Raw genomic sequence first — 21,397 nt, 5'->3', positions numbered from 1 at the left:
GGAACATTTGCTTCCTGCCTATAGTTGATAAGTTTTTCTGGTTCTAGGGAAGCTTTCTTCAGGAGTGGTCTCACTACCACTTATTTCAAGTGGGACCACTCCCTCTCGCAGGCAGGCATTAATCACTTCTCTAGCCCAGCTGGCTGTTCCATCTCTGCTAGTTTTTATTAGCCAACGGGCAAGGACCAATAAGGAGATGGTTGCACAAACCTGTCCAAGTACCTTGTCAACGTCCTTTATCTGTAGCAACTGAAACTCATCCAAGAAAACAGGACAAGACTATGCTTTGGATATCTTACTTGATTCAGCTGATATAACACTGGAGTCTTAAGTCCTGGCAGATACCAAAGATTTTATTCTGGAAGTGCCCAGTGGGCTTCAGATAGTTCTACAATCTCCTTGGGGCCAGCGTGTAATAGCCCCAGTCAACTCTGAAAAGCTCCACTGGGTGGCAGATTGATGATTCAATAGTGGCAGCAAGGTATTGTTTTTTTGCCGCCCTCACTACCTTACCATAGGCGCTCACCAGTGTTTGATTGCATCCACTAGGAGTTCTTCTCCATCTGCACTCAAGCTGTCTCTTAATTTTTTTCATTGCTCTCAGCTCTGGGATATACCATGGAGCCGTAGGAGCTCTACTCAGGAGAGGGCGCTCAGGAGCAATCATGTCAACTGCCTGGGTCATTTCTGCATCTGCAACAAGAGTCTGCATCTGCGACAGGAGTGCCCTATCAGTTGGAAATCTCCCCAGAGCCCTTTGGAAACATCCAAATCCAATAGTTTCCAGGGGTGAACCATCTTAATAGGTCCCCAACCCTTGCAGAGGGAAAAAGCTGCTGTAAGTCTAAACCTCAGCAAACAGTGATCTGATCATGACAAAGAGACTGATGTGAGACCCCCCACTTTCAAATCACCATCTCCATGTCCAGTTGAGAAAACCATGTCTAGAGTATTACCTGCTACATGCGTTGGGCCAGTGGCATGTTGGGACAGGCCCATGGTTGTTATGGAGACCAGACCATGTATATTTACTCAGAATTAAATCCCACAGAGTTCAATGAGATTTACTCCAAGGGTTTCAGCTATGAGTACATAGGATTGCTGCCACTTAGAATTATAGAATAGTAGAGTTGGAAGGCGCCTATAAGGCCATCGAGTTTGCAAAAAAATATTAATGACTCCAATTCCAGGCAGAAGATTCCTGACGTGAGGCTAAAAGTGTGAAAGGATGAGTTGGCAGAGGGTAACATGTCAATAGGATAATTGGGCTGCAATCCAGTTACACTTTCCTGGGAGGAAGCCTCACTGAACATAGGTGGAATTTACTTCTGAGTAAACATACACAGGATGGTGCTGTTAAACAATTGAATGAACAGAGCATAAAATGCTTAATTTCAATAGTGTTGTGTCCACAGTATTTAATGGGAAGTAAAAGTTTTAAATTGCTCTACACTTCCAATTAGGAACTAAACTTTCCCCAAGTGTTTTCCCTTCCCTTCTGTTCCCAAAAACAGGTGTGCCCCTTGCTCACAAATTCTCTAAAGCCAGTGCTTGGGCAACAAAGCCAAACTATCTTCCCCAATGAACCAAACAAAGTTTTGACTACTTATTTTAGAATATACAGAGCCCCAAATCTTGACTAAACTTTGGTTACAGCTCACAATTTATTTATTTATTTATTTATTACATTTTTATACTGCCCAATAGCCGAAGCTCTCTGGGCGGTTCACAAAAATTAAAAACCATCATAAAACAACCAACAGGTTAAAAACACAAATACAAAATACAGTATAAAAATTCCAAACATGTGCTTTCTTTATTTCTTATATATACTCCGTGTCGGAAGAAGATCCCCTTGGGTGGGGAGCAGTGCGCAACAGGCTGAGGAGGCTTTTGGAGGAGGAGGCTTCTCGGTGTGTGTGTGTGTGTGTGTGAACCCGGCTCTTCTTCAGCCAATTAACCCCTACAGCAGCCCAACCCCGTCCTTCTCACCCTCCACCCATCCCACCCCTTAAACAGATGGATGGAGACTTTCCCCTCAGCCACCACTCACTCAAATACAGGCACAGGTGAAGGAAGGGCAAGTTCCCCTGTCCGTCTCTTCCTGCACCACCCCCTCCTTCAGCCCAGGTCTCTTCCCTACCATTTCCCTTGCTCCTCAGACTCCCTGCCTCCTGTTTTTGCTAAGCCCATGTCAGTCAGGCCAGCCCAGTCTCAAAATGGATCAGATGTCTTCCACCTCTTCCTCCTTCCCCTCAAGAAGCACCCACTCACTCACTCACTCACTCAGCTACCCCTGCCCTTATGACGAGGTGGGGGTTGAGCGTATGTGTGTGTAGGCACAAGCAGCAGCAACCCTGTTTCCCCAGAACTATGAAGTTAAGATCAGGGCAGCTCTGTTTTCCCTATATCTATGGCTGTAAACTACAGCAGCCATAAAAGACCATTCCACTTTATGGCCACTGTAGTTTGTGGCCAGCGATATAGGAAAAATTGAGAGTTGCCATAACCTTAACTTCATAGGCCCTTTGGGTGGGGAGGACAGATTTTTATTCAAATTTCACAAATCCCCCCCCCCCAGATTTGTTAGCAAAAACCCTAACAAATCCAGGGATTTCCTGTCATTTGGTCACTCTACCTTTACCCATCACCACACTGAGTCCCTGCAGGTTCCCCCATTTATCTCCGTATCTGCTCTCCCAGGCACATAGCTCAGGCCTGGGAAAGCCAGGCAGAGGAACAAGAGCCTGCAGAGCTCAATGGCTAGGTTGTTCTTGTGGTGGCGGCAGCAGAGGCAGCACGCCACACTCCCTCTTTCCTGGGGTGTGGGGGTCATCCCTCCTTCTCTCCCAGGCACTAGTTTTCCCAGGACACCTCAGCCAGCCAGCTTATGAATCCCCTTCCAGGGAGGGGGACAGGTGCAGGTTGTCAGTAGCAGCTGGCTCAGTACCCAGGGGTCTGGTCCTGCAGGGAGTAGTAGTCTGCCAGGCAGAAGTCCACAGGGAGAGGATGGTAGTGTTAGCAGCAGCTACTGCTACCTAAAAACTGAAATAGTTAACAATTCAAAAATCCATGTTTATGTTTTGTTAATGTTGTTGTTCATTTGTTCTTCTGGTTAGTTTTCTTCTTCAACAATCTTATTACCGTAGTAAAATTTAAAAGCCTGTTTGGTAGTGGTGATTCTGGCACATCATGACAAAAAAAATCATGATTAATTGCACAGTTTGAACAGGTTCGTCTCCGGAATGACTTCGCAAGTTCATTCTGCTTTAGTGATTTGTAGTAGACCAGCAAAGGTTTCTGATTCCAATAGTTTAACTATAGCAAATAAAATGGCAAGTTAACAAAAATCTCTGCCATGGCTGATCTTGGGCTTATCTCACTTATTTGTAGCCTCAATAAAATATGGCATTAATTGGTTGCTTTTGACCGTGGCTGAGTTTAGACAACACAATAACCCATACTCAGGGGCTCAGTATGGGCTGAGTATGAGTTGTCATTGAACTGTGGGTTGTTGTTGAACCCAGCCGCAATAACGAACCATAGTTTGTTAGCCACAAACAACCCACAGTTCACAACTCAACAACCAACCATGGCTTCTCTTCATGGGTTGTTCATGGTTAACAAATGGTTTGTTAATGTGGCTGTGATCAGGCAACATAGTACCCACATTTCAACACATTCCATGGGTCAATGACAACCCAATGAATCTGGATTATTGTGTTGTTTGAACTCAGTCTATGGCCTGGTTCAGACAACACAACAAATCCCGCTACTTAACCACAAAATGGTTAATGGAATGCATTAAGGTCAATGCATTCCGTTAACCATTTTGTGGTTAAGCAGCATGGTTTAGCGTGTTGTCTGAACGGGGCCAATGTGTTTGAGAGTTCTGTGTTAGAATTCCTGATCTAAGGTGTAAATACATTTTAATTTATACATGGGTTATTGTTCATGGGGCGTAATAGGCAATTGATTCCACTGCCCCCCGCCCCTTATTGGCCTCTAGTTTGACCTGGCTCTGATTAGTGAACCTAAGGGTTCTATTAAAAAACAAACTAGATCTTACAAGTTTAAAGTCTGCCCACTTGCTTTAATTTTGTTTTTATGCCTTTGGGTGCCTGAGTGCACTTAATTCTTCTTCTTAAACCAAAGCGTTTTTAATTTACATTTTAGAATTGTATCACTATCTCATGCTGTTTCTGTAAAGGAAAAGGGCCCAGTGCTCTACGTCCCAAATTACAGGCCCAAATTAGATGTGTGTTTAACAAACAGGCGCTGCCCTCTTTGGCTAGAAAGTGGGGCTGAGTGTAGACACTTTTTAAATGTGAAACAGAACACGTGGGGGGAGGAAGTGCACACTGCCTGGCCCTGCCCCCCCTTTCCTGTGCTCTGCTGCTTTCACCCGTTTCCTTCCATCCTGGCTCGCTACTGGTGTCGGAGCTTGTGTGTGTGTTGGGGGGGCCGGAGCGGGGGAAGCATCCCATCCTGGCAAGTTAAGGATGCATGGGGAGGTTTTGTTCTCCTCCTTTCCCTGCTTTGTTTGCTGTTTAAAAACTAGACTCCCCCTGCTTGCATTATGGCCAAAGCCAAACAAACCAGCATGGGATAATTAAGCTCATGCACCTCTAGTTTGGGCCAAAATTCCTTCTGCCTCTATGCCATGTATAGGGTTGCCTGTGGCTGGGCTCCTACGTCTTAAAAGCAGCATGTCATGCAGAAATGTAACAGCTGCAGCTGTTCCTTGCATAGATGTGCAGTCAAACAGAAAGCAGCATCTGTTACATTCCTGCCAGTCATGAAGCTTTTAAAAGCACACAGGCCATGTTAGGGGAGTGGAGGGGTGGGACGGCAACCTTAGCCCTGGATGAATTTTGCCCCACCCTTTCCTGGGCCTCCCTTCTGTTTGTTTATGTCCTTCTTGGTCCTGCTGCCTTTGATCAGCCTTGCGCCAACCAGTGCCCTTCATTTCCCAGCATTCTTGTTTCTTTCCCCCTGCTTTGACTCCTTCCTGCCCATAACATGTTTGCATCTTTTAAGCCCTGCAAAAGGTCCTGTTCCCCCTGTAATGATTGTGTGCTGATTGGGTTAATTGACTTGAGTGAGTGTTCTAGTGATTTGTATAAATGCATTCACCTGACATGGGAGAGGCAGTTTTTTGTATGTATCGTGACTCACTTGAAATAAAGGTTATTCTTCTTTTGCTGGCTGTAGGAAGTTCTTCAGATATATGAAACCATAAATACTACATCTTTCTAGAACTTGTCTAACTCTTTCATCGTGTTGTTGTTGTGTCTTTCCCCATATCAAAATGTCATTAATATAACACACAACTCCTTCTAACCCTTCAAACACTTGTTGAATGGCTCTTTGATATATTTCAGGAGCAGATGAGATACCAAAAGGCATTCTGGTAAATCTATATCTGCCAAAAGGTGTATTAAAAGTACATAGTCTGGAACTCTTTTCATCCAGTTTGATCTGCCAGCATCCATTACTAGTATCCATCACAGAAAACACTTTTGCACCTGACAACTCACTAGTAATTTCATCTACTGTAGGTAATTGAAAGTATTCTCTTCGGATTGCTTTATTCATATCCCTTGGATCCAAACAAATTCTTATTTGATCTTTACCAGGTTTGTCCACAATTACTATTGAATTTACCCATTCAGTAGGTTCTTCTACTTTAACAATTACACCCATTTGCTCCATTCTTCTAAGTTCTTTATCCAGTTTTGCTCTTAACATAACTGGAATTTTACGAGAAGCGTGCACCACTGGTGTTACCTGTGGATCCATTTTAATTACATATTGACCTGGCAAACATCCTAATCCCTGAAACACATCTTCATATTGTTTAGATATTTCTATTCCTTCCTCTCCTTCTAACAAATTTACTCTTTTCACTAAATCTAATTCAATAACTGCTTTTAAACCCAAAATTGATTGTGCTTCAAAATCTACTACTTGAAATTCTAACTCAAATTCTCTCCCTTTATATGTAAGTTTCATAACACACTTCCCAAATACTTCCAATCTTGTACCTGAATAGGTAACTAATCTCGTGTTTGATTTCTGTAAACATTCATTCTGGAATTTCTTATAAGCTTTTAAGGATATAACATTAGCCTGTGCCCCAGTATCACTCTTAAACTTTACATGTTTATTCTTTATTTTAAGATCCACAGTCCATTCTTCTTCCCCTTTATCAGATGTTAAATTTCCAATGAACATATCTTGCAAATCATCTTCCTCCACCAAATGCATCTTCTTGTTAACAAATTGGACATCCTTAATTTTACACATTTTCTCAAAATGGTTAGCTTTTCCACATCTCCTGCAGTCTTTTCCAAATGCAGGACATTGTCTCATCTTATGATTGTTTCCACATCGAGAACAAAACTTTAAACTGGAACCAAAACTTGAAACGGGTTTCACGATCGGCTCTTCATGCAGCTGAATGTTCCTTTGTACACTATCTTTGTTTTTCAAAATATCCACTTGTTTTTCGGCTAATCCCAGTCCTTTTAATTGCTTCATAGTCACTTCCTCTGCTCTGCAAATATCCACATCTTTTTCCAAAGTCAAATCGGCTTCTCTCAGTAGCCTTGCTCTGAGATTATCTGATCTTATTCCGCAAACAATTCTGTCTTTAATTAAAGAGTCACACAGCTGACTGAATTCACATGACTGTGCCAATAGCTTCAATTCAGTCACATAGGAATCAATAGGTTCTTCCTCATTTTGAACCCTTGAAAAAAAATTGTGTCTCTCATATGTAACATTTCTTTTAGGAGCACAATTTAATTCAAACTTACTCAGCAAAATTTGTATCTTGTGCCTATCAGTTTCATCATCAAAATGGAAGGTATTGTATACTTCTCTTGCTTCTTCGCCTATTACATGCAAAAATAAAGCAGCTTGAAGCTTCTCGCTTTTCTTATCAGCTCCACTTGCTATACAATACAGTTCAAATGCTTGCTTCCACTTTCTCCACTTTTCAGCCACATTACCTTCAAACAAAAGCTTTTCTGGAGGCTTTACCTGATCCATTTGGTTACTTCTGACACTATGTAGTATTTATGGTTTCATATATCTGAAGAACTTCCTACACTATTATGATCGTGGGGCTAAGCTGTTGCCACCACTGGATGTGGGAGAAAGAGTTACTATTCAGAAAGAAGGAATATGGCAACCAGCAAAAGTAATTGAGCATCATCAAAATCCTAGATCATATGTGGTGGAAACGCAGGATGAAAGGTTATATAGGAGAAATAGAAAGGTCTTACAAACGTCTGGGAAAAGGATGAGTGAGGAAAGTCATGAAAGGGAGAGTGAGAAAGAAGGTGGTGGAAGTGTAAATATGGAACAGAATGAAGAAAAAAAGATGGAGCTGGAGGAGAAACCAGTAATCACATCTAGAGGAAGAATTGCGAGAAAATCCCTAAGATTTGGGTACGAAAATTAAAAGAAAAAAATAGAAAAAAGGAAAGATGTAATGATTGTGTGCTGATTGGGTTAATTGACTTGAGTGAGTGTTCTAGTGATTTGTATAAATGCATTCACCTGACATGGGAGAGGCAGTTTTTGTATGTATCGTGACTCACTTGAAATAAAGGTTATTCTTCGTATGCTGGCTGTAGGAAGTTCTTCAGATATATGAAACCATAAATACTACACCCCCGTCCCCTCCCCCGGCCGCCCCCACATGCACATACAGCTTAGGGGCCTTTCTTCATTTCACTGCTTGATTTCTTTTTCCCCAGGCCCCTCTTTTCCACCTTTCAGGTCCCTATATTTAAATCTACTGTTGACACTGACACCTTACACATTGGCCCCCTGCTCCTGAAGGCTTTTATTGTGCAGTCCTCCTACCTCACCCTTTGTATGGAATTCCTGGCCCTTGTGGATTGTGGTGATCTATATATATCTCAAATGCAATCCCCCTAATTCTTACCACAAAAGGATATGATGGGTGATTGGGCTCACCCACCCCAATCACCTAGTAATGGGCGATTCCCCTCCATCTTGCCCCAGATGTCCTCTGTGGTTTGAGTGTTCCAGCCTGGGGATGACACCTCAAGTCAGGCAAGTCACAGGAGGAGCCAGTGGACCATCCCTCCCCAACCTTTGGTGCCCTCCAGATGTTCTGGACTACAACTCCCAGGATTCGTGATCATGGGCTAATGAGAATCATAGAATCATAGAATAGCAGAGTTGGAAGGGGCCTACAAGGCCATCGAGTCCAACCCCCTGCTCAATGCAGGAATCCACCCTAAAGCATCCCTGACAGATGGTTGTCCAGCTGCCTCTGAAGTCCAAAACATCTGGAGGGCATCAGGTTGCGGGAGGTGCAACAGAGTCATGATGATAGGGAGAAAAACCCAGCGTAGTGTTGGCACCTGGTTTCCTTAGGGATCCTGGTGACTTGGAGGGCCCACTGTTTGTCATGCTAACCATAGTCGGCTACGAAACTTGAAAGGAAAGGGGGAACAGCCGTGGGAGAGGGAAGAAGGGGTGCGAGCCTGCAGGGTGCCCCTGATCACAGAACGGAACCAAAGTTATGGAACTGATTACATCTGCACTGGAGCACTATTTGATGATTCAGAAAGGCAGACAGACTTGAGTTCTGTCATACATAGAATTGACTGTCTTAACAGCAGAGGACATACCTAAATAAAGGCCAGAAGTGTCCCCTTTAATGTCATTTTAGAATGATTAACATAATATAGCAGTGGTTTGGAGAATATAGCCAAGGCCTGCAATTCTGATGGTCCCACCTCAAAAAAGGCCAGAGCAGTGTTTGATTGTCTCCACTGCCAAGTAATCTGAGAACAAGTTACAGTGATGCGACAACATCACACCACAGTATTGCTGGGACTTGCTAGAGGAAGCAATATGTTGGCATTGTTCTGTTTCTTTCTGGACTTCAATTGAGGCATCTTTCTTTTCTCATAGCTTCTCACCCTCAGGCTGTGCAGAGCCACCTGGAGAAGCCTTCTGGAGCTGCAATCCTCTGCAACAATTGTGGTAATCCGTGCAAAGGAGAGGTGCTAAGAGTGCAAAAGAAGTATTTCCATATTAAGTGTTTTGTTTGTAATGGTATGTATTTTTATTATTGTCTGTATTGTGTAATCGTTAACTTTTAAATGTCCTAAAAACGCCTCCTGCAATTGGACAAAGGCATGAACTCTTAAACAGGAGATCCTTTCTGTCTCTTTTGTATTCAGAGGAACAGACCTCCCTAAAAACGCACTCACAAATACTAGGCAAAAGTCTACACCAGGGGAAACAAAACAGTAGTAAATAAACCAACTGGAATGAATACAAAGATCCAGGATTAGGATCTCCTACTTAAAAGTGATTAGCAGGTCACACAACTGCTTTGAAGAGTGCAGAGGGTGGGCAATGTTTCCCCAATCTAGTCTCCTCCCATGAAGCCTCTGCTCGCTCTGTGCATGGCAGAGGGCAAGGGAGGCTTCTTTTCCCAGAGCAGCACTTCCTCACCCTTGAAAGCAGCCCCTTAGAAAAATGCAGTGTTTTGTTTTTTAAAAGTGCAGAAGCCATCCAGTGCAAAAAGGAGGACATTCTGCATGGTACTCTTACCCAACATGTGTTGATAAAATGGGATGCAAACTCTGGAGCAGGGCGCGAGATTCTAGCAACCATCATGTCCGCTACAATGGCAGCCTGAAAAATTAGAGGCCCTTATTGTAGTCTTATTGTAGAACCAGTCCTGCTCAGCAGGAATGCCTGTCAGGGGTCCAGAGCTTGGATTGGGACATGCTTGGGCTGATGGGGTGGCTTAGCTTGGTGGGCCACACGTGACTGTTCGTGTCTCAGAGTTCTCTCTAGGCACAGAAGGAAATCGAGGTGTGCAACATCAGCCCCTGCGATGAGCAGGCAGCATGAAGCCTTGGATTAATTATCTAGGACCCTTGTCTTTGGCAGAGCAGTACTTTCTGCCTGCTGCATTTCTGGCCCAGGGTCAACCCCGAACCCAAACACCAGCCATGGATACCAGGAAGCCGGTGATGGAAAAACCCCAATCCCAGGGCTCATCTACACTAAACAGGATATTCCACTATGAAAGTGGTATGAAAGCAGTATACAAAAGGCAGGAGCCACACTACTGCTGTATAGTGGTATTGAAGTGCACTGACAACTGCGATGAGCCGGCAGCATGAAGCCTTGGATTAATTATCCAGGAGCCTTGTCTTTGGCAGAGCAGTACTTTCTGCCTGCTGCATTTCTGGCCCAGGGTCAACCATTGACACATACAATATACTGCTTTCATACCACTTCCATGGTGTTATATCCTGCTTGGTGTAGATGTGTCCTGGGCCCCAACAGTTGTCTGTGCACTTCATTACCACTATAAAGCAGTAGTGTGGCTCCTGCCTTTTATATATTGCATTTATTTATTTATTTATTACATTTGTATACCGCCCAATAGCCGGAGCTCTCTGGGCTAGAGGAGAATTTCTCTAACAATTTGACACAGGTAGGGCATCACCACTGGCAAGAGTGGCAGAACAGCATCTTTCTTTTTCTTTCCCCCCCAAAGATTTTTTTGGGGGGGATTTATTTTTTTGCACTGTCACTGCAAGTGGCAGCAGCAGCCGCTGTGTTGGCAGCCTGGCCCCCATTTTGCATCCCCCATATACCTCGGATCACGGCAGGACATTGAGGGGGAGGGAATGCAGCCAATACAAAAAATAATGGTGAAAAAAATGTGGAGAAAATTCTGAAAAGTGTCCTTTTATTTCTAGGGGTAAAAAAAGAAAAACCTCAGGAATTTCTGAAAGTTTTCTTTCCCCATGAAAGGAGCCTCCATTTTTCTGCCTCATTCTCAGAGCATTTTATAATTTATTTTGAATGTGTGTTGGTGGTGTTTTTGACCTTAAGTCATCACTACGAGGTGGCTGAGGGGGCTGCTTGCATATCTTTTTCTTTCTATTACACATCTCACCACTGCTCTGCAGCCTCCCAGGCTGTTGTGGACACTATTGGGGGGCGCTATTGGAGCTGTTCTCTGTACTGTGGCGCATGGACTTTCATCCATAGTTGCCTCGAAGTTTACGTCTCCCGCCCCTGTAAGATTCAGTTTAAAGCCCTCCTGATGAAGTTCTTCATGCTGTGGCCAAACTCATTCTTTCCAGCCCTTGTGAGGTGCAACCCATCCCTTGCCAGCAGTCCATCTTCCAAATAGCGTAGTCCGTGGTCCCAGAATCCAAAACTCTCACATCAGCACCACCTTCATAGCCAGTCGTTCACCCGGAGTATTTTTCTTTCCCTTTCTAATCCTCTTCTAAGAACTGGGAGGATGGATGAGAAAACTACCTGGGCCCCAAAGTTCTTCAGTTTCCTTCCCAGATCATCAAAGTCTGACATGATTTCTTCGTAGCTCCGCTTGGTGACATCATTTGTTCCCACATGGATGACAAAAAGTGTATGTGTCCGTGGACTTTATGAGCTTCGGTAACCCTTCAGTCACATCTCTAATCTGTGCTCCAGGGAGACAGCACACCTGGGGAGTCCATGGGTCTTCACAACATACTTGGGTTTCAATCCCACACAGCACGGAGTCTCCTACAACAACTACTCTTCTGTTCTTCTTGGTCAACCGACCTTCTGCCTCCTGTTCACTGTTGCATGGTGTCTCCTGTAATTCTACCTCTGCAGACTGTCCTCCAGTCTCATTCTCCAGTAGCTGAAAGCAGTTGCTTAACTCGAATGCTTTCACAGGTGCAGAATGTCTTCTAGTTCTTCTGCTCCTAACTGTCACTCTTTTCCAGGAAGTTTCCTCTTCATTGGCTTTCCTCCCCTCAGCATACTCCAGTTCCACTTCAGCTTGCTGTTGCTCTTCAGTCTCTTGTGCTTCTTGTTTCTGTTGCAGTTACACTGTTCTGTCTAAGAACTCCTCACCTTCTCTTATTCCTTGGAGTGTGGACACTTGCCTCTCAAGTCGCTTTTTCTTCTAATTATGCCACCAGCTTGCACTTGTTGCAGGTGTACGCTATGTCGACCTCAGGCAGGAACATGAACATTGCACACACTTTGCAGGTCATCACTGCTAGAGACTCCTTTCCGTCATATTGTCTATTTCTGTTTTGTTTTTTCCCCCTTTCTGATTATAGTGGAATTGCCTGTGCTTTGTCCTGTCCTCTCTGAAGGTGCACAACTATATGAGTATGTCTTAAGAGACGAAGAAAACTTTTTTTGTTGTTAGAGACCTACTCCTTGACCTCTACTGCCGAACTCCTGTTAGCTCTCCCTGTTCGCTTGCTCTCTGGGAGCTGGCTTCCTTTTCTAGCTTCTAGTTCAGCTGCCCCAGCTGCTCTTCTCTGCTTCTGCTCAGCTTGGAGTCAAGAAGCCAAATGAGGTTACTGGGTGGCCAATAACTACCAGCAATCAGGCCACTTCCCCTTCAGGCCCTGCAGCAATTCTCACCACACACCCCTGGACTCAGCACTGAGGAGCACATGGCAAGCACACGGCCTCTTTGAATTGGCAGCCTCCTGGATTTACTTGAGACCTCTCTCCTCCTTGCCTTGGTCTCCTCTTCCCCTACACTCCCCCTGTCAAACTCCTGTTAGCTCTCCCTGTTTGCTCGCTCTCTGGGATCTGGCTTCCTGTGTTCACACAGTAGACATAAGCATACTGATACTAGAGGTAGCATATAGTCATTAGGACTAGTAGTCATCAATAGTGTTCTCCTCCAGGAATTTATCCAACCAATCCAAGGGAGTTGCCCTTTTAAAGCCATCCAAAATGGTGGCCATCACTATATCTTGTGGCTGTGAATTTCTTAGTTTGACTATGCACTGTGTGAAGAAGTAATTCCTTTTATCTGTCCTGATTCTCCCACCAATCGGCTTCTTGGGATCAGCCCAAGGTCTAGTATTTTGAAAGAGGGAGACCACTTTTTCCATTCCATGGATAATTTTGTACACCTCTCTCAGGTCTCCTATTTTGGCTTGGAGGCTTATAGCATTAGCATCGAAATACCCATATGATGTCCCTTCTGAGATGTCTCTGGTGTGTGCATCTTCTGCTATGGCCCTGAGGACTCTGAGTGACTATCATGGCTCCCTGTCTCCATTTGTATAATCAGAAACCTTTTCATCTTCATCCCCTAAGGATGATGCTTCCTAGCTCCGGTTGGGGTTCCCATAGGTTGAGGTTAAAAGCTGCTCTGCCACCTTTTTTTATGTTTAGTGCCAGCAGTATGATCTTCTTGTGTGAATTCACAGCTCTTCTGTTATACCATTCGCATGATAAGATCACATAAACGTGCATTTATTTTGCATGTTGGCTGGCAGTGTATTGCCAGAACTGACTTAAATTGAAAAAATTGTAAGATTTAAGACTACGTAAGATTTAAATGAGTTTGAAGGAATCTGGAAACAGTTCCTAATATTTGTGTTTGCTAAGGGAAGTGGGAAACCGCCAGCAGAAGAAACGATTAGATTTTGGACTCAGGAATGATCCCGAGGTGGGGGGGTGCACTTTTATGTTAAGAATGAGGATGTTGTAGTATGATAAGGTATAGGTAATAGTTATTCAACATATATGTACTCAACATTTATTCAATATGTATGTAGCAGTTGTTTGATGTTTTTCTTTTTGTTATTATTATTATTGTAATGTTTTATGTATGTTTATATAGTAAAAAATAAATAAATAAAAAAAAAGACTACGTAAGATTTGTAGTTTTTTAAAAAAGAGAAGCTATGTGTGAGTTAATAACAGGGAATTGCTTTGCATGTATCAGATCAACTCCACTTGCTGGTCTATAAATAAGTTTGCTAAAAACTACTGTGGTGTAATATGAGAGAGCATAAGAGAACGTAAAGGGTAAAATGAGGGTGTTTCAGATTACACAAGTTGGGGCCATTTGCAGGAATTCAACCAGTGGATGATGAAAGATGAAAACAAAGTAAAAGCAAAGGGAAACTGTGTACATTCTTTTGTCGATTTATCAACCTGAACAGGCATATAGCAAACGTGGCCTTTAAACTGTAGTAACAACAGCACATGTGTGTTAACTGTAAATCCCATTTTGGCCTCTCAGATGCTGAGACTTCATATTACAGGACAAGGAGTACTTGGGGGAGGGGAGGGGAAACTAGCCATGTATAAAGTGCAGATTAAATAGTTCTGTGATTTTTGCATTTAATTTAGCAACATGCTAATATTTATAATTTATTTATTTTATTTAAAACATTTGTATCCCGCCCTATATCACTAGGATCTCAGGACAGCGTACAGATAAAATCATACAATACCCAGCTAAAAACAAACCATTATTCAAGTTAAAACCAATATATAATTTAAAAGCAGTAAAAACAATTAAAACAGTTAAAACAATGTGCCAGGGATGTATGTGCCCAGAATAAGAGCTGAGGCGCACATCATTGGGTTGAACTAGGATCACAACTTCATTAACTTTACAAAGGGGATCTGCAGCAAATATCGAAATACAGAGTAGGCAACTTTTTGGGTAGAGACAGGAACCGTCTAGCAAGTCTCTGGCTCTCCACAGCTATGAGCAACCTTGACTCCAGTGAGCTGTGTTCTGGACGAAGTTTTGCAGCCCTTTTTTCCAGCTAGGAAATTCCAGCTGGAGCAAGGAGCTTCAGGAAGTACCTGGCTGAACCGTAGGGGCTGCAGTGTTGGCTAGGATGACCATATGCAAAGGAGGACAAGGCTCCTATATCTTTAACAGTTGCATAGAAAAGGAAATTCCAGCAGATGTCCTTTGTATATATGGAGAACCTGGTGAAATCCCCTCTTCATCACAACAGTTAAAGCTGCAGGAGCCCTGTCCTCCTTTTCATATGGTCACCCTAGGCCTGCTGTTAAGCTTTCATGAAGTCAGGGGGTTGCTTCCTCTCCACTTTGGCTCACAAGGCCATTGTGGACACTGTTGACAGACTAAAAGGAAGCAAATAGCAGACTCTGACACTGCTGGCTGCTGCCAGCCTTTCCTGGGCAGCCTGAGGACAGGACACAAGAGGAGCCCTTTGTCCACCTGCCCATATGATTCCCAATATTTTCCTGCAAATATAAGGGATCTGTACTTTCAGAAGGGGCTAATTCTTGAACTCCCCTCCTGCAATTTGGTTCCCAGAGCATTTGCACAGGGTAGAGTCTATTTACTCATGTAAGGAGTGATAGACAAAAGGAGCCTGAAGGTACGAGTTACCAAATCTCTCTCAGCTAATAAAGTTATTGCTGACAGTGATGTTCTTACCTTCTTAGAGATGGAACTGCTTCTCTTAAACGTTCTGGCCTATTTTTGCCTACAGCATGCGGATGTGACTTGGCTCAAGGAGGATTTTTTGTGAGACAAGGAGATTATATCTGTACTTTGGACTATCAGCGACTCTACGGCACGCGGTGCTTCAGCTGTGATCAGTTTATTGAGGGAGAAGTGGTTTCAGCACTGGGGAAAACCTATCACCCAAATTGTTTTGTGTGTGTGGCTTGCAGGTAAGTTTCTTTTACTGAACCTTTAATTGTGTCTATATTTTTTAAATGAGGTGGACCAAATGATGCAGGTCAACTCCATAAAAGATTCAGTTGACCAGATTTTTCATCCTGACATCTGTTTGGCCTTTTGCTGTGAAGCAGTGAAATTAGACAGCCAATTAGCCTGGTTCCTATAAGCCTGTCTGCACTTCACGTTTTCTTGCTCTGTGGAGTTGGCCCTGCCTTTATCCTTCACCTTCTCTTGATGAGAGAGAAGGGTGAAGAAAGCCACATGTTCAACTTGCCAGATTTTTGTCATTTGTAGCAGGAACAAGGTGGTCGCCCAGTAGCTTGCTTGTCTCCCCACTGGGGAAGATACCCTGTCCCAGTCTCCTGAGCATTGCTGCTGGCACTCCAGCTGCCCTTCATCTTTGCCACACTGCCTTTACTGCTACGCTCTGTCCCCCTCCTGTATCCCTTAGTCTGCCTTTCCCCAAGGTCATCAGCTGCCTCAATATTGCAGGGCGAGTGCAGGTGGGAGAGGCCCCCTTGCTTCGCGTTTGGCCGGATCCCTCCTCTTTCTCCTGCACACAAGGCTTCTGCAGTCAGCTTGCCTGTCTTGGAGAGCCAGGTGCAAAGTCCCTCTCCCGTCCACCTGCACCAAGAGTGCAGTTCTACTTTGGCTAATTGTGGATTGCAACTCTACTTCAAAAAATGGGATGCACCTTGGCGATTCCTGTGCTTCATTAACTCCATGATGCTCTGGGCAACATTGTAACCCTTGCTTAAGGGCAAGTCTTTTAGCAGCAGTTTCCATTGGAAGTTTTCATTTCAAGGTACCCTGAGACCAAACAGAGCTTAGGTAGCAGTTTTGTAAACTTTTAGTTACCTAATAATAAACAAATCTGTATATTTACAATTGCCTTCTTTGAATCCAGTGCAACAATGATGATGGAAACATTAGGATTGATTTGCTTGGTTCATTCAGTATTGGTGTTATTATTAGAAGCCAAGATACCTGTCATGAATGAATGTTTCAGGTGGTGTTCCAGCTCCCACTAGGGTTAGAAAACTAATTCCAATGTGGTAGCTATATGCACCGCTGACTGGAATATGTAAGACTGGAGGTGTGGCTTCACTAACACAGGTTGATGTCCTTTAAGAAACACACTTGGCTGCTTGTGGCAGTGAGGCCCCTCCAGGAAGATGCCTTCTACTCTTATCGTTGTTGTTTACCCTCCTGTTATAAAAACGAGAGAGTCTAAAGTGGGTTTTGGGAATTACATGTTGGTCATTTCTAGAACGTGAATAGAATACATAGCAGGGAGACTTCAGGATGTCTGTGGAAAGACAGGCTGAGCCTGAAAAGGGAAGGAGGGAGAAGCACCAGAGGAGTCCCATCCCTGTGGGGTGACAGGGGAGGAAGGGGCATCTGTGGAGGGGCCATTGATCTTTGGAGAGGGTTGCCAGAGAGGAGAAGCAGGGGCAGTCGGCGCTTTTGAGGCAAGGGTGATGTAGAGGAGGAGGAAGGGAGGAACATGGGAGGGGGCCTGATGTGTACGTTGAGGTGTGGCTCATGTAGTCTAAGCCCCAAATAAGCGTACTTAAGTTTAGCTCAGAATTGCCCTGGTTTGGGTATGCTTCAGATTGCAGCTTTGGTTTCTAAAGCATCCCTGTTTCTACCTAGCTGGTTTCTTGTAGAAAGGGGGGGATGCTTTTCATGTCAATGTATCTTCTCCAAAAGCACATTGTGGAAGGTACTCCAGGCCTTTCATGGTGCCCCAGTTCTTTTCCAGGGTATATTTGCGTCCTCCTTCACTTAATGCCTCTTGAGTGCTGAGCTTTCAAGGAGCTGGTCTGATCTGCCAGCCGGGAGCAAATGATAAAAAGAGCTGAAACAAAATAAATAAACGAGCCCCTTTTCTAAAAAGAAATGCAGTTCAAAGAATGCAAGGATTTCATTTTCTAATACATTTAATTTAATTTTCTGCAGGCAGCCTTTTCCTCCTGGGGATCGTGTGACTTTCAATGGCAAAGACTGTGTCTGTCAGAAATGTTCTCTGCCACCTACTGGAAGTAACAGCAATTTTCCAGTTCTCCAAAGTAAGTCACGGATTCTTTTAATCTATTATTGTGATTGTTATTTTAATATATTGGTTTTGTATGCTCTTTTAACTAATTTTATGTATTATTTATTTAGGGTTGTTCCCTGCCTTGATCCAGAGGGAGAGGCGGGTAATAAATTATTATTATTATTATTATTATTATTATTATTATTATTATTATTATTATTATTATTGGACCTTTTTTAAACAACTAAAATAAAATTGCTCCTCAAAATTCGATAGAATACAATATAAAAATATAAAACTACTGAATAATAATAATAATAACCAAATAGAACCTAGATGCAGTACAAAAATTCAAAATATAATACCAGATTTTAAACAGAAACTGAAAATGAAGAACCACCCAGAGAGCTTCGGCTATTGGGCGGTATAAAAATGTAATAAATAAATAAATAAATAAGAAGACTTCACCTGGCACTGGAAAGAGCATAATGTAGGCACCACGCAAGCCTTTCTGGAAAAGTCATTCCACAACCGGGTGCCACAACGGAAAAGTCCCTCTTCTTAGTAGCCACTCAGCTCACTTCCTTTGGTAGTGGCTCCTGGCGAAGGACCACTAAAGCTGATCTTAGAGTCTGGGCAGGTGTATATTGGAGGAGAGAAAGGTAGCCTGGACCCAAGCCATTAAAGGCTTTGAATGTTAATACCAGCACTATGAAACAGACCCAGAAATGGACTGTAAGCCAGTGCAAATGGAAAAGTACAGGCACAATATGATCACATTGGCCAGCCCCCATTAACAATCTTGCTGCCCTATTTTGGACTACCTGAAATTTTCAAAGGCAGCTCCACATATAATGCATTGCAGTAATCCAGGTGAGAAGTTATCCAGACTGTAGCTAAGCTATCTCTGTCCAGATATGGACATGGTTGGTGTATCAGCCTAAACTAATAAAAGACGCTCCATGTCACTGAGTCCACCTATGCCTCTAGTGACAATGCTCGATCCAAGAGCACCCCCAAACTTCGAAACTGAGCCTTTAGGGGAAATGCAACCCCTTCCAGAACAGATTGAGCATCACTTAGCTGGGCACATGAACCACCAACCTCTGTCTTGTCTGGATTGAGTCTCAGTTTATTGGCCCTCATCTAATTTAACCAATAATTCAACCAATTATTCAATTAAATAACATCAAATTATTGAGTATGGATATTATATTTGATATCTAGTGATATCCAATAAGCTGCAAAACACACAAAAACAAGTAACATTGTCTGCCAATCAAAGATGTCCATCAAAAGCATTAGGAAGATAATATATATATATGAATGAAGTCATCAAGAATTTAATTTGCTTATGGTGAAATAATACTCAACACCTGGAGGATGCAAGGGGTTTGATTAGTAATAAAACTAATAAAAAAACCTTTCAACCTCCAGATGAAATGTATTTATTAATTTGAAGGGATTCAGAATTTGGACACATAAGGTGTTTATGGCATTTGTCTTACATTTTCCGAGTGTTTACTGCATGGATGAAATGTGCACAGTATTCGTTGTTACTCTGAAATCTAGCCATGGCTCGGTGCCCTGGGTGAATACTCAAAGCCAGGTGAGTAAAGTGCATTTATTTTTCTGTAGCCTCATAAATGATACATAAAGTATATTATTTAAAAAATCATTTTTCCTTTTTTACAGATTGTGGGGATTGCGGCTCCGAAATAAAAAATGGACAGTCTTTGGTAGCTTTGGACAAACACTGGCACTTGACCTGTTTTAAGTGCAAGATATGTGGCAAACGTCTGAATGCTGAATATATCAGCAAGTAGGTTGGAGACCGTGAATTTAGCTACTCTTATGACACTTCTCAGCATTGTGTGGTGATCTGAGATTTACAAACCAGATGAGACAGTGTCTGTGGAATGTCAGCTGTTATTTAGATTTTTAAAATGGTGTTTAACATGAAGCACTTGTAGCATTGAGGCAGACATAGGCCCGTTCTACACCTGCCTTTTCCCCTGGGATCGTCCCTGTGCATCCAAGTGACACACAGGGGATCCCGGGAGCAGGCAGGGACGACCCCTCCGTTTGCCTGGGATAACCCTTAGGTGTAGAAAGGGCCATAGTGAACAGAACACACAACACATCTAATGATTTCCTCTGTCTTCCACAGCATGCTCTTCCTCTTGCGTCTCCCATATTTTTGTGGCTATTTAACTGTTTATACCCCATTCCAGAGACATCACAGGGGGCACGCCACTCCTGCAGGTCCTGGATTTTCTGTTTACTTAATTGAATCGGGAAGCCAGCTATCCATAATCTCTCAGTGTTATGTCAGCTCCACCCACCCTACAGTTGCTGCTCTTTAATGCCAAGTCAGTTATTAATACAACTGCTCTAATTCAGGACGTGGTTCTAAATGTAGAAGCTGACTTTGTATCATCAAGACCTGGCTGAATGAGGCGTTAGATTCTGCCTTAATGCAACTCTTTCCAGCTTGGAAATCACTACAGTGCAGTCCAACCTACCCTGCTCAATGTAGGACGGCGTAAATACCTCCATGAAAGGAGAGCCCACCATTCCTCAGGCATTAGCCCATGATTTGCTGAGCATGAGTGGGAGGGAGGGAGCCCACTGCCTCCCACATGCTCCTCACTCAGCTTTCATTTTTAATCTACAATTGCCCTGATCGTAGGTTGCTCTTATAATGTCTGAATTCTTGAGTGTTTAGGGGTTGAACAACCCAGAGTTAACATACAACTACTAAAGAGAACAAAGAAATGCCCCATGAATCCTGTGAAGCAATGGAGATTGACAACAGAGTAATCAAGGAACTTTTCTTACTTTTTGAGAAATCCATTTACTAAAGAAATGCTAGTTGGGAAGATAAATTTGTTACAAATCTCATCCAAAACGCTTGAAGAAACTAATGAAAACCTGGAAAAAAGTAGAACAACAAACATTTACATTATGTAGCTTCACATGGTTGATACAGCAATGGCATTTATATGGGTAGAAATGCCTGGAAACTAGAAATTACATTTGCAGAGTGTTGAATGAATGCTTGCATTTTTTTCCAATTGCTGAACAAAAATAGTTATGTGTCAGACTATACATTCAGCAAATGTGCTATAAATGTGCCAGACTATACATTCAGCAAATAATAGAACTTAAAAACAAGTCTCCAGAAGTAGACAAAGCATTCCAGAAAAGTAAAGCATCAGAACAAAATGTACGGACAGATATGTTTGATGGGTGGTGGTGGAAATGATGAAGAGCCAAAGGGCTCTATGGACTGTGAGCCACTCAGGATACAGTGAAGTATACTAAGGGCTCATCTACACCAAGCAGGATATTCCACTATGAAAGCGGTATATAAAAGGCAGGAGCCACAATACTGCTTTATAGTGGTATTGAAGTACACTGACAACTGTTGGGGCCCACTGACATACCATATACTGCTTTCATACCACTTTCATAGTGTTATATCCTGCTTGGTGTAGTTGTGTCATGGGCCCCAACAGTTGTCAATGCACTTCAGTACATTTTAAAGCAGTAGTGTAGATCCTACCTAAGAAACACTCCACAGAAAGCTTGAATTGCCTGTTGATGGTGCTATGTACCACTTGTAAAGGGCTCATTTCTAATGCTTGCTATGGAAATCACTTGGAGTTTGCAACATGTTTCCAAAGCAAGGATATGAATACATGAATATCTTCATCCAATAGCCGTTAAAGAAAGAACCAGCGCCAGAGGAATTACTAAGGACAATTCATTGCACCTGCTAAATCACAGTCGATGAAACATGCAGTAGTTTATCTGCATGTTAATTTTATGATCTTCTTTGT

General features: G+C 43.0%; 1 protein-coding gene across 3 annotated transcripts in view; it reads left to right on the top strand.

Annotated features, from left to right (window-relative positions):
* Nucleotides 1-21,397, top strand: part of ABLIM2 (actin binding LIM protein family member 2) — a 105,085-nt gene that overhangs the window by 8,724 nt on the left and 74,964 nt on the right. For all 3 annotated transcript variants that reach the window (XM_063135741.1, XM_063135740.1, XM_063135739.1), the window contains exons 2-5: nt 8,962-9,105; nt 15,318-15,501; nt 17,474-17,583; nt 19,248-19,374. In XM_063135741.1, the coding sequence (XP_062991811.1) occupies nt 8,962-9,105; nt 15,318-15,501; nt 17,474-17,583; nt 19,248-19,374 (565 nt within the window). The remainder of the gene's footprint in view (nt 1-8,961; nt 9,106-15,317; nt 15,502-17,473; nt 17,584-19,247; nt 19,375-21,397) is intronic.

Source organism: Elgaria multicarinata, chromosome 10, assembly GCF_023053635.1.
Source record: "Elgaria multicarinata webbii isolate HBS135686 ecotype San Diego chromosome 10, rElgMul1.1.pri, whole genome shotgun sequence".
Taxonomy (NCBI): Eukaryota; Metazoa; Chordata; class Lepidosauria; order Squamata; family Anguidae; genus Elgaria; species Elgaria multicarinata.
The sequence above is the reverse complement of the archived record's forward strand: the minus strand, read 5'-3'. Positions and strand labels throughout refer to the sequence as shown.